General features: G+C 34.3%; 1 protein-coding gene across 1 annotated transcript in view; it reads left to right on the top strand.

Annotated features, from left to right (window-relative positions):
* The window catches only part of surf4l (surfeit 4, like), a 16,173-nt gene extending 3,962 nt beyond the window's left edge, over positions 1-12,211 (top strand). The window contains exons 2-6 of the mRNA XM_056458685.1: positions 3,533-3,719; positions 3,798-3,874; positions 3,986-4,029; positions 7,230-7,416; positions 10,088-12,211. Coding sequence (XP_056314660.1) covers positions 3,533-3,719; positions 3,798-3,874; positions 3,986-4,029; positions 7,230-7,416; positions 10,088-10,354 — 762 coding nt within the window. The 3' untranslated portion in view covers positions 10,355-12,211. The remainder of the gene's footprint in view (positions 1-3,532; positions 3,720-3,797; positions 3,875-3,985; positions 4,030-7,229; positions 7,417-10,087) is intronic.
* The last annotated feature ends 7,080 nt before the right edge of the window (positions 12,212-19,291 follow it).

Here is a 19,291-nt window from a genome sequence, read left to right as displayed (position 1 = left end):
ATACAATTCACAAAAACATGTATACAAAGTTAAATATGATTTTTCAAAGCACCAACTAAATGTAATTACTGCCAAGCTGCTCTTACCATGAAATATATTTAGTTGGAATGTGGAAGTCTGAATACCATTAGACAATTTTTATAAGGAGAGTACTTTGAATGACATTTTAAAAAAGGTACCACCAAGAAAAATCTTAAGTTATTTATCACAAATTTAACAGAAAAATCGTATTTAACTTTGAATTGTATTTATTTATTTCTATTTATATATCTATGTAACTTTTTATTGTTAAACTTTTTTTTTTTTCATTTAATTTTTTTATTTAAATCCATTTTGCCATGAAATAGCCATACGTTGCTGATGTGGCAATAAATAAATAAACTACCATTAAATATGTTGAGGTTGAGTTAAAATGGTAATGTTGTAAATTAGTAAAAGTTAACAGTTTTATATATCTTAATTTTAAATTGCATTTCTATTAGAATAAATATTTTAATGCTTTTTAAAATGTCATTTATTTTTGTTATTAATTCTGAACTGCATAACTCATTGTTTGATTCTTCAAAAATGATCCTAATATGCTGCTTAAGCAATATTTTCATACACTCTCTGAAATAAAGGTACACAAGCTGTCACTGGGGTGGTACCTTTTCAAAAGGTACACATTTGTACTTGAAGGGTTCATATTGGTACCTAAAAAGTATATGTTAGTGCCTTAAAATTTGAAGTGGGACACTTTTGTACTTTTTAGGTACTAATATGTACCTTTTGATGTATTAATACGGACCTTTTAGGTACCACTCCAGTGACAGCTTGCGTATCTTTATTTCTGAGAGTGTATTACAGTTTGTACAATTTCTTTAGCTTCTCAAACTTTTTGAACATGTTGGTCCAGAACCTGTGATGTAATGGTAGTTTATGCCCATGGTTAGCATGAAGCTGTGTCTTTCTCTCCAGTAATTATCACCATAAATTGTGGATGTGTTCAGAATGAAACACCCTATTTCTGTTGCTCAAACCTTGATTTAGGGATTAACAAACACTGGCCTTGAGACTCTCAGTAATGGCCTGAAGTCTTTCCCCAGTATTTGAACAATCTTTCACCATGTTTCTGCACTCTATTAAGCAGAGCTCTGTTTGTTGTTAGGATAATAAAAGTGTTACGTTTTAAGCTGCTTAAAAGCTGCTTTAGCTGTTCAATTAAATTCAAAGCAGACACTGTTTACCAATAAGGGTGTGAAATATTTAACTTTGAGGATAATATCATATTTCCTGTTTTAACATCAACATTATCAGGTGTTTGCTCACTTTACACTAAGCGAACACCAGCACATCTTTAGACTCTGCAATTGTTGACTGTGTCGAACATGATAAAATGACTGTATTTCATCTTAAGAAACCAAAAACGAACTATATATTTTTTATATTAATATAACTGCAGCAGGAATGTTTTCTGTCCTGACTATCAGTGCATCTCCAGCCTAATAATGATTTTACCACAGTTCATGCCATGTCTCTTTCAGTAAAAAAAAGTGTTCATAGCTAAATCCAGAATTGAACATTTTCTGTTTCTGAATTTATTTGGTTTTGATCATATAGTTTGAGTCAGTGACCCTTTTAGAAGTCACTTGCAGCGATTCTAAATCTATTAAAAGGGGTAAAATCTATGATATATTATGTTTAGAATTTTTATTAAAGGAATGTAAAGAATTTTTGCTATAGTTAAACACAAAAGAAGGTATTTTGATAAATAAAGAAGATAAACCTGTTCTTTTTTTCTACTATGAAAGTCAATGGTCAAAGAAGATATTTGGAAAATGCTGAAAACATGTAACTGTTGAATTGATGCCATGCGCTGACAATTTTTATCTTATTAATTTATGCCTGACAGCGCACAAACTCACAGAGCAAAGCACTGTTTTATTATCGTTATCAACACACCCAAATTGACAATATTTTGTCAGCATTCCACATGATATTCTCCTTTTTCAGAATTCAAGCATCAAGTGTAAGTTGTAACATTTAAAATAATGTGAGGTAAAATGACAAAAAATCAAGTATTTGACAACTGTTAAACAAGTGACAATAATATCCCTCTAGTGTTACAAAACACACAACTTTAAAATATTGCATAAATGATGTGATTGGTGTAATTCCTAACTGAATGTAATGAGGCAAGAAAGGCTTTGTTTGGGCATATAAATGTGTATGTGTGCATATTTTATAATCTTATTTGCAAATAGTTTTCTTAACTAGTTAAGATTTTAGTTCTTACTCTTAATTAGAATTAGACCTAGAATTTCCTTTACTGCTATATAATTGTTTTAGGAAGTGGCCATTTGCACTAATTGCTAAAAGCATTAGATCAACCCCCAAACCAATTTATTAATCACAAATCATAATTAAGAACTTATTAGGCATTTCATCCACACTTTGAATTTTCAACAACAAAGAGAAGAGAGGTTTTGGTAAATGTGAACTCTACGCACTTTGACCACATTTTGTTATTGTCAGTTGTCATCGCGTTTTCTGTTATTTGTTTGTCATTTTTATTGTCCTAATCTGGCATATGTGGGTGGAGTTCATGCAAATACCCTCTGCCAACAGACCAAGATGTTATTTTTACAGTTTTTTAGGTAATGAGACAATGGGTTACACACTTTCATTTACAAATTCTTGTTTTTTAAAATATTATCTACAGTTCCTTTTGGTGACGAAGCAGTACCTGCCTCACATAAATAGATGATTGCTAGTTATTTTAATTGTCCCAATCTGCCAAATGTGAGTGGAGTTAATGCAAAATAACCTTTGCCAAAAGACTGATATTTTATTTTTACTGTTTTTTTCGCCTTCACAATGGGTTACACACTTTTATTTACAAATCTTCATTTTTTTTTTAAATATCATCTACAGTTTCGTTAGGTGACAAAGCAGTACCAGATGTTTGTTTGTAATTTTAATTGTCCCAATCTGGCATATGTTAGTGGAGTTGATGCAAATAAACCATTTTTTATTTTATGGTTTAAAAAATATGCCCTTCACAATGGATTACACACTTTTATTTACATGTTTTTGTCTTTTTTTTTAATCATCTACAATTCCTTTGAATGACGCACCAGTACCTGTCTCACATAGATAGATAGATATGTTTAATTGTCCCAATCTGCCATATGTGGGTGGAGTTAATGCAAATAATCCCTGCAAAAGGACAGATATTTTATTTTTTCAATATTTTTGGTATTTATAGTAAAAAAAAAGTCCTTCACAAGGGATACACACTTTTATGTACATATCTTTATCTTTTTTATATTATCTACAGTTACTTTAGGTGATGATACCTGCCTCACATAGATGTTTGTTTGTGAGGCAAACATTGTTCCAGTGTGACTGGAGTTCATGCAAAGAAACTTTGCCAACACACCAATATTAAGGCATATTTTTTTAAACCATAAAATTAAAAAAAATAAATTTTACAATTTATTACACACTTTTATTTACATATATCTTCATCTTTTTGTTATATCATCTACAGTTCCTTCGAGTGACGAAGCAGTACCTGCCTCACATAGCACGTCTCTGCCTGATCAGCACGTTTCTGGAGGACGGCATTCGGATGTGGTTCCAGTGGAGTGAACAGAAAGAATACATCGAGACGACGTGGGGCTGCGGTTTCTTCCTGGCCACTCTGTTTGTCTTGTTAAACTTACTCGGGCAGCTAGGTAAAAAGTTTGATCTATGGCATGGTTCTTCAGTTCTGGTTGTGCAATGATATATATCGATCTCCTCTGCTGAAACAGGTGGTTGTATACTGATCCTGAGCAGGAATTTTGTGCAGTACGCTTGCTTTGGATTATTTGGAATCATCGCCTTACAGGTAAGAGCATTCACTTTGCGCTCTTTAAGATATCGTGATTGTAATTATATGTTATGTTTGGGTTGGACTGTAATTGAGTTTAATTACATTCTTGATCTTTATCTCTTCCAGACTGTTGCCTACAGCATTCTTTGGGACCCAAAGTTTTTGATGAGGTAAGATGTTTGCTGGATTTGAGTCGATCGGGGGTTGTCAATTCCAATTCCTGCAACCCATCGCTCTCCATGTCTTTCTTATGTAACACACTGATTCAGAAAACTAGTTCTAAATAGAGCTCTAAAGAGAACTGTGACAGTAAATTGCACAACATAAATTATTTGTAGTCAGAGAAATTATTGCGATTTAAATCATTATTTTCATTTTAAAGTCCACATGAAATCAAAACCAACCATATTGGTTTTAGCTCACATTGCTAGTTTTGTTTTGGACAATTCATCTGTGCATGTCATAAAGAAAAAAAACAGATAGCTTGCTGTTGTGATGTAAAAATGTACTTCCTGTATCTTTTCAGTTAAAATCTCAGATTACAGCAGTCTGAGAATTGGGCGTGGTTAAAATACTTAACCACGCCCCTCCAATTGTCAGTTTTGACAGTGCTATATGACAACAATGGTGAGAAGGAGGTGTCTGTTAAGTTGTAAAACTGTCGCCAAACCCTTTTCCCGATCTTTCAGAAAGAAATTCTTACTACCATCTAATTAGCTTGCGGTAGAAAGAAAGCTAGCCAGGCCCACTGTTTTCTCATTTAGTATTTCGTTCCTCAAGGAACTGCGTCACAATATAGGGGAAAAAAAACGTTGCAGCTTCTGGTTTATGTGGGCTTTAAAGTCTACCTGAACTGGAAATTTGCTGAGACACTTATTTTAGTTTGTTGATGTACTTCTAAATGAAATAGAATATTGAGTAGGAGGCGGGGCTTTCTTTCTGCGCATCATTCCAAAATTATAGAAACTGACACCCGATTCACAAGGGTCAACGCTTGATGGAGGGTGTGTTTGAAATTGTAGCTGACACGATCGTCATAGCAGTGGCAGCCAATGAAATTACTCCAAAGTCGGCTACTGTCTGTGCTGGGGTATTTGCATAAAGCAATCTGATTAGTTGATTCTTCCATTGGCGCTTGAAAAGTTGAGAAATTCAAACTTCTGCAGCAAGCTCCTGAAGTCGACACTCGACGCGTCCGCTAGTTTACTAAAGTGTGTGCTGCGAATTTGACGTCATCGATGTATTTGCGGAGGTTCACTTTGGGTGCGTGCAACATGATTTCGGCTGGCGGGGCGCATGTTTATTTTTTTGAGACTCTAGCGAGTGCGCAGCGCTGCAATTGATTTGAGTTGAATATGAATCACTGAAGAGATTTTGTCTGAAACGGGTACACCTGTACACACATCTTTATGATAGGTGATCATAGAGATAACCAGATGATCAATAATTCTAAACAGCAGAGGGAAAGGAGGAAAGTTTTTGTTAAAAGGTTTGGAAAAACCAGAGGGATAAGTTTGTTAAAGCCAAAGAGGCCATGGCAAAAGTGAAGACCCAGGAACACAATTACAGAATATGTTTTTCCACCATTTATAGGCTTAACACTGATGTATTTATTACAATTGTAAATTTAAAACAATTTCATAGTTACAAAACTATAATTAAGGAACAAATTATTTTCTTTGATAACTGGAAAGGAATATTTGAACCTAATCAGTTTACAATTTACTGATGGCCTGTTTTTCTAGGCTTTATTGGTGATAGTGGTCAGGAATGTTGTACCATTATTACCTTTTTAGCATAAGTATAGGTCAGAAACTAACCAGACAAGAATGAATGAATTGTGGAGCGGGCTAAATCTAAAAAAAATCTGTATTTTTTTTTTTAGTAAGTGTACTTTTTTTGCTTTTATTCTTGCCATAATAAAACAGATATTTGTAGAGCAACCCATGCTCTGTTGTCATTATTTTAATAAATTTTATTAGGTAAAACTGTCCGAGATATGAACAAAAGCAAGTGATGCATCAAAGTTCGATTTAAAAAAACCTTGAATGGTTATAAAATCCTTAAAATCATTCAAATAATTTATAAAAACAATAAAAATAATTAGTTTAAAAATATTGAATGATGTTAATGATATGACGTAGTTCCGGAAACTACTTTGTTTATCCGTCTGATTTTACGGTGTGTTTCTTTTCGCCCCCAGTCGTTTTAAAGAATATCACAAGTAGTGAACTAGTTCGTTTCGCTAGGCAAGCGCGCAGTAAGCAGAGGTGCGTGAAGCGGCGCCAGGCGAATGTATAAATCCTGCTTGAAGCAGCGCAGACGAATCCACAATTCAGTTTTGCAATGCTTGACGTCACACATGAATAGTAAGCGTTGACACTGATGCCTCATGTGAATGAGCGTGAGTGCAAAGCATCATGATCTGAAAATCATGCCCCACCCAGTGGGGGAAAACCATCCAAACCCCTCCATTGACTTTGTATTGGTGGAGGGTGCCGCCTTGTCATTTCTAAAGAATAAAAAAATAATAAAACATTGTCTGAAAGTTACTATGTGACAAAATGTAAAGTAGACAAGCCAAAATAAAAGCATTTCCAGAACTAAGATACCCACTTGTTTTTTTGGGGTCAACAGGTTATACAAACGTGGTTCTAGATTTTGGAATAAACAGTGTTTATGGCTCCGTACTCCCAGAACAGGGGAAATCTTTACTTCTGAAAGTTCATTCACAGCTATTGTCTGCAAAGGCTTCACACACAGCAGAGATATACTGGAGAAGTGTGATGTAAAGTATCGTAGTAACATAACAAATGTATCGCACGTTTGTATTGACGTATATGCTCCTTTCGAACTGTTATCGTAGCTTGTGGTATATGTGGTGAAGTAGGGCATTTGCTGTTTTATTAGGATGTCTGAAGTGATAAAAGAAATGGGGGGTAGGGCTGCACAATATATCGAACAATTATCATTATTACAACAATAGGAAATGCAATATCCATATTGCTGGTAAGTGCAATAAATTAAATCAAATTTTTATGTGCAGAAAGTATTTGTGAGCTCCATGCATGGGTTATCCAAATCTGACCAATCATATGAGTCAAAAATAGCTACTGCATGTTTATTTTAGTATTATCCTAACATAAATTATTATTTTTTAAATTGCTATTAAAATAGCTAGGTGGTTATATCGTAAGGAATATCATTATCGCAACCTTCAACATCAATAACACATATTTTCTGAATGTTGTGCAGCCCTAATTTGGTGGTGCGAGTGGTTTGGCGCACACAGACTGGAATTAAGATCCACTGCAGTTAGGGATGCTGTGTTTTCTGTGCTCTGATCTGGTCGCTGGTCTCTGTGTTTCAGGAATTTGGCTCTGGGTGGAGGTTTGCTGCTGCTTCTCGCCGAGTCTCGTTCGGAGGGCAGGAGTATGTTTGCTGGAGTTCCCACGATGAGAGAGAGCTCCCCGAAACAGTACATGCAGCTCGGTGGCAGAGTCCTGCTGGTGCTCATGTTTATGACGCTGCTACATTTTGACACAAGCTTCCTCTCGGTACGTAAAACCTCCTCACACTGGTAAATGGGTAAACTCCTCAAAGATGGACCTAGGTTATATTTCATTCACTCTATATATATATATATATATATATATATATATATATATATATATATATATATATATATATATATATATATATATATATATATATATATATATATATATATATATATATATATATATATATATATATATATATATATATATATATATATATATATATATATTATATATATATATATATATATATATATATATATATATATATATATATATATATATATATATATATATATATATATATATATATAATTGGCTCCTAATACTGCAGCAAAAAACAAAACTTAATCTATTAAAAACTTAAATATGACTCATCCTTCTATCCTTTTAAGAAGCGAGCTTTGAAATTGATTGAGAACTTTAATAAGCCCTGTTCGTATGCGAGTTTGAATATGGAAACTCATTACTGTTTATAGTTGGCCTTTTCTGGCTTTATAGATGTGCTCATAAACGCATCGTATGACTTGACAGAGCATGAATTATTTTATTGCCCTGGTTTGAGCGGATATCTGCTTCAGGCTCACAGTCAAGCAGATGATGATGATGATGTTGTGATTGTGCTCAGGATGTGGCTTGGTGGAAGTGTCAGTGACCGTTTTTCGTGTGATTTCTCAAACCATATTTGGTATATCTCTGTGTAAATGCTGTATTGCTGTAGGAAGGGCAATTGGACTCCTCATGCTTCATTTGGTTTGCAAACATGAAAGCTATGAAGGTCATATGTCAATGAATTACAATCTGTTCTGATGCTGCCATGGACGGCAAGGACAAATGTGAAAGTAGATTGTTTATTTTTTTTTTTAAGATTTAATTTGACTAAACTAGGTTGATGTGTTGTGTGATATTGGAATTTATTTTAATTTTAAAATTTTTGAGGAAGTATATTTTTTAATGATGCCTTGGCTGGTTTATATTGAAACCCCATTTTTTGGGTCTGACTAAAGTATTTAAAAGTTAATCTTGTAATTGTGCTGTTATATTATATAATATTATATTATATTCTTATAATATTATGTTTTGCTGTTAAAAGTATTCTCGATGTTGAAAACTGTTGTGTGTGTGTGTGTGTGTGTGTGTATGTGTATGCATCTGTGTGTGTGTGTATAGTTTGTATGTGTACATATACATGCATGCATGTAATGCGTTTGTGTGTATTTATGTGTGTGCGCGCATGTATTTGTGCATAAAATGTATGTGCGTGTGTATATAATGTAATTATCATGTGTGTGTGTGTGTATGTATGCATACAAGTGTGTATGTAATGCACGCCTGTGCGCGTGCGTATAATGTGAGTGTGTGTGTGTGTGTGTGTGTGGGGGGGGGGGGGGGGGGGGGGGGTAGTTAACAAATGGGCATTAAAAATGTTTTGTGTTGTTTTTGGTAAAAAAAAAAAATGTATTTGTGGTTTGAAGTCTGATGTTAAAAAAAATAAAAGGGCTCACTAACTTTATCAAAATCTTTTACTATTTTTTAATTATATTTATTTATTTTGTTCATTTATTTATTTATTTTACTGAATTGTGCTGTAAAAATGTGCTATGGCATAGATGAACAAAAACAACTCCTAATAATATACAAATATAGTAAGTGTGATGGCCAGTCAATAGCTAGTTAAATAGTTCGTTTATTGTTTTGTTTATTTTTTCGAATATCCAGTTTGATGTTTAATACATAAAGTTCGCAAAATCCAAACCATTATTTGTAGCCATTGAAAATCTTCTTTCTCCATTGTAATAATACATTTCACCACTAGATGTCAGACGTGGACTGATTTTCAGGTTTAAGCATTTCTGAACCGTTTCCTGTAATGGACACTTTTCACAAGACCGTTATGATGCGTTTAACTGTCACCAATATCTTATACTCCTGAAAGTGTTTAATATTTAGTTTTATAAAAAAAAAAAAATTTAATGAATGTAAAATTGACCATCTAAACTACCTAATAGAAAACAAACCAACAAAGCATCTTCAGCGTTTACACGCTATATCTAATACTACTCCTCTAACAAAATATATGTAAAAAACGTACAGCGGGTGGCGCTCACTTCTAAACTAGTGTGTTAGACAGTGGAGTTTTCTGCGTGTTGCCAGGTGTATGTCACATGACATTTAAACTCCTCGATTCCCAGTGGAATTCGAACACCAAAGATCGGGGATCATACAAGACGGTAACAATGAACCAAAACTGAAACAAGAACAAAATCAAACTCTAAAGTCAAATCAACATAATAACTCCCAACACAAAACACACAAAAAGGCAAGCAAGAGAGAGCGAGCTTCCCCGCTTGAATCCCTTTAAACTTGAGCTTCCTTCCTGATTAGCAGAGAAGATGATGACGTCACAGGGATTAATGAAGATTGACATCTTAATGGACGAATGGAAAACTGGAGTGTGCGATCCTAAGAATTTTGACAGAGAGAGAGAGAGAGAGAGAGAGAGAGAGCACACACACAAGCAAAACATACAGGCACATACATATGGCTGTAACAGTGTTCAAAATTTACTTAACTAATGATGACATCCGCTACTGAGAAATGTGAAAAGGGTCCATACAGTTGTCTCAGTGACTTCCATTTTCAAAAAGGTCTTTTTGTTCCCCCTCAGATCTTACAGAACCTGGTGGGCACAGCTCTCATCGTTCTGGTAGCGATCGGTTTCAAGACCAAACTGGCCGCCCTCACCCTGGTCATCTGGCTGCTGGCTATAAACGTCTACTTCAACGCCTTCTGGACCATTCCAGCCTACAAGCCCATGCACGACTTCCTCAAATACGACTTCTTCCAGACCACGTCAGTGATCGGAGGTCTTCTGCTGATCGTAGCGCTCGGTCCGGGTGGAGTGTCCATGGATGAGAAAAAGAAAGAGTGGTGAGACGGGACTCAACTCAAAATGGCTCACTCAGTAGTTTGTTTGTTTTTTTTTGTTTCTGTGCAGTTATCACTCGAAGCAGGTACACTACTTAGGGAGGAAAGAGCCAACTGAGACGTGGCCTCACAAAATCTAAATAAAAAAACACCCCAGGACCAACAGATTGACCCGCTCCGCTGTCCACATCTCATGCACTGTCTGTGTTTTCATCTATGCGTGCTTACTGAATTTATTTTCTACCAGCACTTTTAGACATGTATTAGTTTAGCATATTTATTTTCTAAATGGTCGGGTCTGATTCTGATATTTGAAAAACCCCTTTGAAAATCTGTGTTATAAAAGCTGGGACCATGTTAAATGAATAACCGTTTGTTTTTTTGGCCATTTTACTTTGCCTTTTTTATTTCGGTGCCAATTTCAAGTCAATGTACCAAAGACATCATCCTGTTGGAAATAAGTACACTGCAAAAATGTTTTCTTACATGAGTTTTTTGCCTTGTTTGTTGTCCAAATATCTAAAAATGTTTGAATTAAGAAGCATTTTCTAGACAAGTAAGAAATATGGTTTTGTTTTCAGAAATAAGTCATAACTAAGTGAATTCTTCTGTAAAACAAGCAAATCAATCTGTCAATGGGGTAAGGAAAATAATCTTATTTCAAACTGAAACAATATTGTTTTGTATAACTTGTTAGCAGATTATTTAGCTTGTTTTTAGCCAAAACTACTAGTACAGATATCTAAAAATAAATCAAGAAGCATTTTCTTGACTAAAGTCTCGTTTTCAGAAATAAGTCAAAATTATGTGAGTTTTACCTTTAAAATAAGATAAATATTTACCAATGGGGTAAAAATCGTTTTAAACCAAAAACAATATTATTTTATTTGGCCCTTTAGCTTGCTTTAAGGAAAACTAAGAAAAAGATTAGTGTTTTCTTTTTGAAAAAAGATTTTGTTTTGTTTTTAGTTCAAATATGTAAAAGTTCTTAAATCAAGCACCTTTGTGTAGACGAGTAAAAAATATTGTTTTTTTTTTTTGGAAATAATAAGTCAAAATTAAGTAAATTTTTCCTTAAAACACGCAATATAATCTGCCAATGGGGTAAGAAATATAATATTTGAACCCAAACATTAATGTTTTATGCAACCCGTTTGCAGATTATTTAGCTTGTTTTAAGGCAAAACTTTGTTTTTTAAATCTTTGCAAATTAAATCAAGAAGCGTTTTCTAGACTTGTCAAAAATATTGTTTTGTTTTCAGAATTCAATCAAAATTAAGCACTTTTTTCTTCTTTAAAGCAAGATAAATATTTACTAATGGTGTAAAATAATAATAGTTTCAAAGCTAAAACAATAATATTTTACTTAAACCTTTAGCTTGTTTTGAAGTAAAATAATATTGTTTTTGGTTTGAAACCATCATTATTTTTACCCCATTGGCAAAAAAATCTTGTTTTGTTTTCAGAAATAAGTGAGTTTTTCTTTAAAACAAGCTGAATATTTACCAATAGGGTAAAAAAATTCTTATTAAATCGAAAACAATAGTATTTTACTTCATCTTTCGTAAAACAAGCTAAAGGGCTAAGTAAAAATATTGAAAAGATTATTATTTTTATCCCATTGGCAAACATTTATTTGTTTTAAGGAAGAACTCAATCAATTCTGACTTAAAATATTGTTTTATTTTCAGATCTATTTTTACTTGTCTTGCCTTGTTTCCCAACCCTGTTCCTGAAGGCACACCAAGAGTACACATTTTCAAGCTCTTCCTAATCAAACACACCTGAATCAACTCATCAGAACTTAAGAAGAGACTCTAAAACCTGAAATGAATGGGTCAGATAAGGGAAATATGTGTAAAAATAACAAAATATGTACTCTTGCTGCGCCTCCAGGAACAACGTTGGGAAACACTGCTCTAGAAACTGCTTCTTGATTTACAAGTTTTTAGATATCTGGACTAAAAACAAGACAAAGACTCCAAGAAAATCCTTTTCTTTTATTTTGCAGTGTATGAAATTAATTTAAACCCTTTTAGTTTGAATCTGAAGTAAATGGGAAGTGGATGTGATTGAGTTTATACTTGGGTCAGTTGTGTGGCGTCGTTGTGTGTGTGCGTATCGTCGCTGGGTTTGGACTGTGTTGTTAACCCAGTGTGCAAGAATGTTCCTGTTAATCCCTCCCAAACAAGTCCACAAAAAAGATTCTTATTCATTAGTCTTTTCTGTCATTTCAATGTAAAGAAGAAAAACATTTGAGGAGCATTGCAATCCATTCTCCACATCCACCAGCTTCTCATGTTGGTGTTTGAAGCTGTTCGTTTTTCTTCTTCGTGTTTTTGCTTTCTGTTGTCAGGTCACTTTAAAGTTTACAGCAGGTGAGTTCTAGTGTTTCTCCAAACAAGCAGAGAGCGAGATGAGAATATTGAAACTCTGTGGTTTGTCAGACTCAGTGTTTATCCTCTTTGTATGAAAAAAAAAGAAATATTGATTTTCTAAGTGTTTTAAATATTTGTTTTTGACATATAAAGGGAAAAGAAAAAAATTATATCTTGTGTTTTTTTTTTCTTTTATTAAGGAGTTCATCTTTTTTTTTTAAAACCAACAATAAATCTGTAGTGAAAACAAGCTAAACCTTTTTTTTCTTACGTTTTTGTGCTTTAAACCTAAAATATATATGCTTGATCTGTGATGATTATCATGTCCTTCAAACTTTCACGACAAGCTGAAATGAACTTGATCGGCTCTCGTCTGTTGTTTGTTTAAGCTACTTCTATAAAATGAGCCGACACAACTCTATTCTTGAGGGTTTTTGGGAACAACTTGATTGTTTTATGTTTAATTCACTTAAATTTGTAAAAACTAATGTTAACTTAATTCCTTCATGTTGTCACAACACAAATAGATTATTCAACGTAGCATTTTTACAGTGCTAAAAATGTGAATAGCTGGCCTTCCTTAACAGTTTATTTTATTAATTTTTATTAGACATTTAAAAACTTTTATTTTATTTTTTTTACTTGAAAACTGATCTTCTATGGTCCTCCAGGGAGCATAGAGGGTGGGCTGAAGGCCCTATATACAATGTTCAGCATATATGAGTACATCCCCCCCTCAAATCTCTCATTTAAATTAATATTTTCGATAGGTTGCTTAAAGAAAATGTAAAAGCATAAAAGTTGAATTATTAATAAATAATTTGAAAATAAAAGCCAGATTAATTTAAATAGCCATAGTATTAAGATTAAGAAACAAAAAAGCAGCAGTTTAGAAACATAATGCAAGTAACATTTTAAATAAATGTTTTTAATAAATATAAAAAATAATTAGTAATGTAACTTCTTAAACTATGATGAATTTTATACACACACACACACACACACACAGTGCATCTGGAAAGTATTCAAAGCACTTCACTTTTTTTTTTCCACGTTTTTTATGATACAGCCTTATTCCAAAATGGCTCAAATTCATTTATTTCCTCAAAGTTCTACACACAATACCCCATAAAGACAATGTGAAACCTTTTTTTTTTATTATTGTTGCAAATTTATTAAAAATGAAAACCTGAAAAATCACATGTACAGAAGTTTTCACAGCCTTTGCTCAATACTTTGTTGATGCACCTTTGGCTGTAATTACAGCTTCAAGTCTTTTTGAATATAATGCCACAAGCTTGGCATACCTGTCTTTGGGAATTTTTGCCCATTCCTCTTTGCAGTACCTTTCAAGTTCTGTCAGTTTGGATGGGAAGTGACGGTAAACAGCCATTTTCAGATCTCTCCAGAGATGTTCAATAGGATTTATGTCTGGGCTCTGGCTGGGCCACTCAAGGACGTTCACAGTTGTTGTGAAGCCACTCTATTGATGTTTTGGCGCTGTGCTTTGGTGTCATTGTCCTGCTGGAAAATGAACCGTCGCCCCAGTCTGCACTGTAAAAAATCATATGTGCTATTTACTTTAAAAAATAGTGGTTAATGAATTTGCAACGATTTCAAAAAATCTTTTTTCACATTGTCATTATGGGGTATTGTGTGTAGAATTTTGAGGAAATTAATACATTTAATTGAATTTTGGAATAAGGCTGTAACAAAAAAAATGTGGAAAAAGTGAAGCGCTATGAATACTTTCCGAATGCACTGTAGACCTATTTTCATTGTCTTTTTTTTTTTTTAAAGTATTAGGTTGGTCTTCATACAGAGTTTTTTTTTTTTTTGTATACATGTCTTTCAGGTTGTACATTTATATACACAGAGAGCATGTAAATGCAAGCTAAAGACTGCAAATAAAATGTCCAAATTAATATAAAGTTCCATCATTATTTAGTAGCCTATACATACTTATTCAGATCTGTAGGCTAAAGACACTGAAGAATAAAGATTATAATAAATGTAATTAAATATTACATTTATTAAGTTTAAGTTCGTGTTGACGCTAGATTTCTGGTTTACTGAGACACAATAATGCTCCTTTATGAGTCATTTAATAATTTTCCTTTGACTTAGTCCCTTTATTCATCTGGAGACGCCACAGCGGAATGAACCACCAACTTATCCAGAATATGTTTTACACTGCGGATGCCCTTCCAGCTGCAATCCAGTACTGGGAAACATCCATAAACTCTCATTCACATTATTCAATTCACCTATACCACATGTATTTGGACTGTGGGGGAAACCGGAGCACCCAGATGAAACCCGTGAACACTGAGAGAACATGCAAACTCCATACAGAAATGCCAACTGACCCAGCCGACACTAAAACCAGCGACCTTCTTGCTGTCAGGAAACTGCTAACCACTGAGCCACCGTGTCGCCCTTCTTAAAGATTTAAATAGGTAATATTCTTAACCTAAAATCAGAGGTTATTGCCCCACTATTTCGACACAATATAGGCTAATTGATAGGCTAATTAGCCTGGTATTAGCGAATCTGTCGCCAAGACCAATTAAAATGTGCATTGTTAATCGCAAATTTTAGATTAGACTAGTAATGTAGTTTATTAATATTAATGTGTCGGAAATTCTGTTTACCAAGGTGAATTTACATTTTTCCGGATAAAGCAACCCTGACTGGGGTGATATTGAGAATTAACAATTGAGTTTGAACAGTAGAGGGCGCTAGAGCCGTTTCTGATGCTTTTTAAACGAGTTTTCTTGATGACCAGTAACGTCGCACCATTTCCTTAGTGATTTATTTTATTCACCCACTCAAGTCTTCAAAGCTGTTGCTAATTTCTAAGGTAAATTTGATTGTTGTTTACTTCCTTTAGTATTGCTGCTAAGGAGCTTATATAACACAACTCGCAAAAAGACATTAATCAAGGTTAATATTGAAGGCAAATTTGATTAAACCAGTCACAAATTGTGTTTTAGGTAAGGCGAGGTCTTCAGTGGGAGAGTAACGTTACTGTTTCTGAAATTGAAACAAACAGCCATTGAGGATATTTGCGTTTTAAAACATGTTGTCATATTCGGTGAATTTTGATGTTTGCTACAACATAGTGAATATAAAGACTGTTAAACATGAGTGGCACCAAGGTTTTTTGCTCGCTGACCAGCCACAGTAGCTAACATTAGTGGTTTTCCAAAAGTTGCTAGCCACTTAGCACTACAAGTACAGTTTTGTTGTCCATAAATTACATCCATTCATTCATTCTCCTTCGGTTTAGTCCCTAATTTATACATTTTAAAATAATTTAGGTTTACTTTCCCATGCTAAAATGTACTTGAGCTATACGAACATCCCTTTTATATATGAATTACCATTAAACTATTTATGACTATGTTTTTAGATTTGATAACGTTCTGCGTAAAACTCCCATTTTATGAAAACATGCTATCTATTTTATTGTATATTGTTAAAGTGGGTTCACAAGATTAACTGAAACTAAAGTTGAAAAATCCAGAGAGAGAAATGCAGGTAACATACTTTGCTCTCCCATGCCTGTATTTCTCGCGCTTTCTAATTCAAAATTCAATCCAAATCGGTAGTGGCTATAGTGGGAATACTGCTGGAATTCACCCATGTTTGTTTGGTTACCAGGCTAAATGTCAACTCTTGATTATGTCATCACACCAGTAAGTCTTAAAGGGTCATAAAAATATTTGGAACAAGTGAAGGGTGGGTAAAAGATGATAGAATTAAAATTTTTGAGTGAACTATCCTTTTAAGTTAGACATATTTTGAATGTCAGTTTTTGTAGATCCTAATATACAGTATAGGGATGTCCCGATCAGGTTTTTTGGCCTCCAAGTCATTTGATTTTGAGTATCTACCGAAACCCGATCCGATACTTTTATAATACATAAAAAAAGAATAAAGAAGAGCGAAGAAACAGATCCAGGATGTTCCTTATTTTTTATTTAATTCACCTTATTTTAACATTTAATAGCTCTGTTAACAATCAGAGCACTTCTGTGAGGTAGCTTGAACAATCAATCAATAAATAACATCAATTCTTCACTTTTGGACTTTAGTGCCACAGTAAATATAAAAAAAATCTAATATAAAAACAAACAGCACCTCAAATTAAAATACCCATCAGGCAATCCCAAATTTACATATCTCACAGTTTGCTATGGCAATGTTGTCGTCATGCATCAATTTTATAATACCTCCAGACTGCAGACATACTCGCGCTTTCTGCTTCAAACTGCTTCCGTTTTCTACTTTGCCGGCATTTAACCAATAGCGTCTCTGCAACAAAATGATGCAAAAAACATGCCCAATGCATTGCTGTTTCTATGTGTAGTCAAAAAAGAGGTCTATATATATATATTTCTTGAAGAGAGACTAACTAAACACATAAACTAAACTAACTCATAAAAAGTTATTAATGGCTATTAAAAGCCTAATTAGAGGTTTTGTTAATTATGTAAATCATTTTTATATTTAAGATAGACTTCTTGACATAAATGAAATGTTGGAATTCAAACTAAGTCTAAATTATTAGTTTTAAAGAGTGTCTTGAAACCAACATTTGAGTAAAAACACATTTATGTGTAAGCATTGTGACATCTGCTCCACAATAATCATCATTTCAACAGTTCACACTTAGATATTGTTTGACAACTGTTAGCAGGTTTGGCATGCTGTCCCGGGAGAGAACCCTGAGCTCGGAGATAGTTGGTCTGCCTGGTCCATAGAGCATGTGAGGGTAGTACGAGATCAGGTGGTTCTCAAGAGCTCCCGTTGTAAAGGAGGAGAAGGGGTGGATGGCGGGTTTCTTCTGAAAAACGAAGATAAGGAAGTAGTTCTAGCTAGGCTACTTATAGTGAGTTGGATCAATCTGATTGGCTAACTAATGCATGTAGATGAGTGGCCAGCTGCAGTCAATCATATGACGTGCTCCTCTCGAAATTAAGCTGTGGTCACACTGGGCTTTTCCTCTCATAGACTTCCATTCATACGCACATGAATGCCTCAGACCGGAAACGCAGGGTCATGCGTCGAGTTTTGCAGGTTGGTGCGGTGCAAAGTTCAAGCTTGGTGAACTCTAACCTGCGAAATCGCATCATTTGACTGCATGAGACCAATCGAGGAACAAAACAGGACCCCTCTGGACAGAAATTTAAAACATGGAGCAATCGCTTGCTTTTTTAAATGTCTAATGATCTTGTTTAATCCCGCCCCTTTTCGCAGCGCCGGATGACAGAATTTCGCACACACAAAGCCCGGTGTGACCGTAGCTTCAGTTTGTGAAACTTCACTTGGTGCCACTGCATTAAGGTGGAACTAAAATAGATTCAGCTACAATTCACAAGCCATTTTTGAGATAAATCATTAAAGAAATGTGGCACATGGCTGATTGAATTTTCACAGGCTATGGCCTTGTTTCTGGTTTGATATTGAGAGCAGGCCCTCTGGCAACACAACTATCTGCTACTGTTTTCCCCTCATCTTTTTGTTTTCTTCCTCCTTGAACCCAACTCACTTCCCCAGCCTTTAGCTAAGCGATGACTGCTCTGTAAAGGAAACATTATTTATAAACAAATACTGCCTTTCTCCGTGGCCGCAGTTGCTTGAGATGCTTTGGGTACTGCAGAGTTCAGTTGCAGGTCGGTGAAGATACCTCAGGTTATACCATTTTCACAAGCCTCTCCTTGACACTCAACGCTGGATTGTACTGTTGTTTAACCTTTTTATTCATTATGAGCCATTATATATCTCAGCCTCAGACATCAAGCCTAACAAAAAAAATCAGGAGTTTCAGAACCGTGGATTTCCACGTTCTTTAAACAATATTATATTCTTCAGCAGTTTGCCTCAAAGCCAAGCTGCTGTGATGTCAAGGTCCTTCATGGAAGAAGAAAAAAAGCTCTTGTGTTTACAACTGAGACAATGAGCACTTTTTAAAATCAACTAAATAAATAAATATACGTGACGTTAATGGCATAGACAGCTGATGAATGAACGTGACATTCTTCAACTATTTAATCATGTCTTGAATTAGTTATTCATGGCATGTGTGTTGGGGGATGTTGACTTCACAGTTTAAAGGGTTGTTTCGTTCAAAGATTCTGTAGTTAATTGCTCACCCTCGTGTTGATTCAATCCCTTCAGACCTTGGTTATTGTTTATTTTTGGAAAACAAATGAAGATGTTTTAGATCAGAATGTTGTTGATCTACAACTTTCTTCGTTTCTAGTATATCTAGAAAAAGCTTGGTTGCGTCCAAAATTGCGTAATACTTAGTAGGCATGGGATGATATCCGTTTTCAAGGTATAACGTGGTTTGGAAAAGTCAAGGTTTTAAAACCGCCAACATTTTCTGTTATACCTTTCCTAAGGTATATGTAAAAAAATTTAATTTTAGATTTTGTTTGTTTGTTTTTTAGGACAACAGTATCTCCAGAAGAAAAGATATCCAAAGATGCTGTTTAAATAGTAAAGAAACCTGTGTTTTTGAAACAAATGAAAACAGCAGAAGTCAATGATTCATT

Source organism: Danio aesculapii, chromosome 5 (genome assembly GCF_903798145.1).
Source record: "Danio aesculapii chromosome 5, fDanAes4.1, whole genome shotgun sequence".
Classification (NCBI taxonomy): domain Eukaryota; kingdom Metazoa; phylum Chordata; class Actinopteri; order Cypriniformes; family Danionidae; genus Danio; species Danio aesculapii.
The sequence above is the reverse complement of the archived record's forward strand: the minus strand, read 5'-3'. Positions and strand labels throughout refer to the sequence as shown.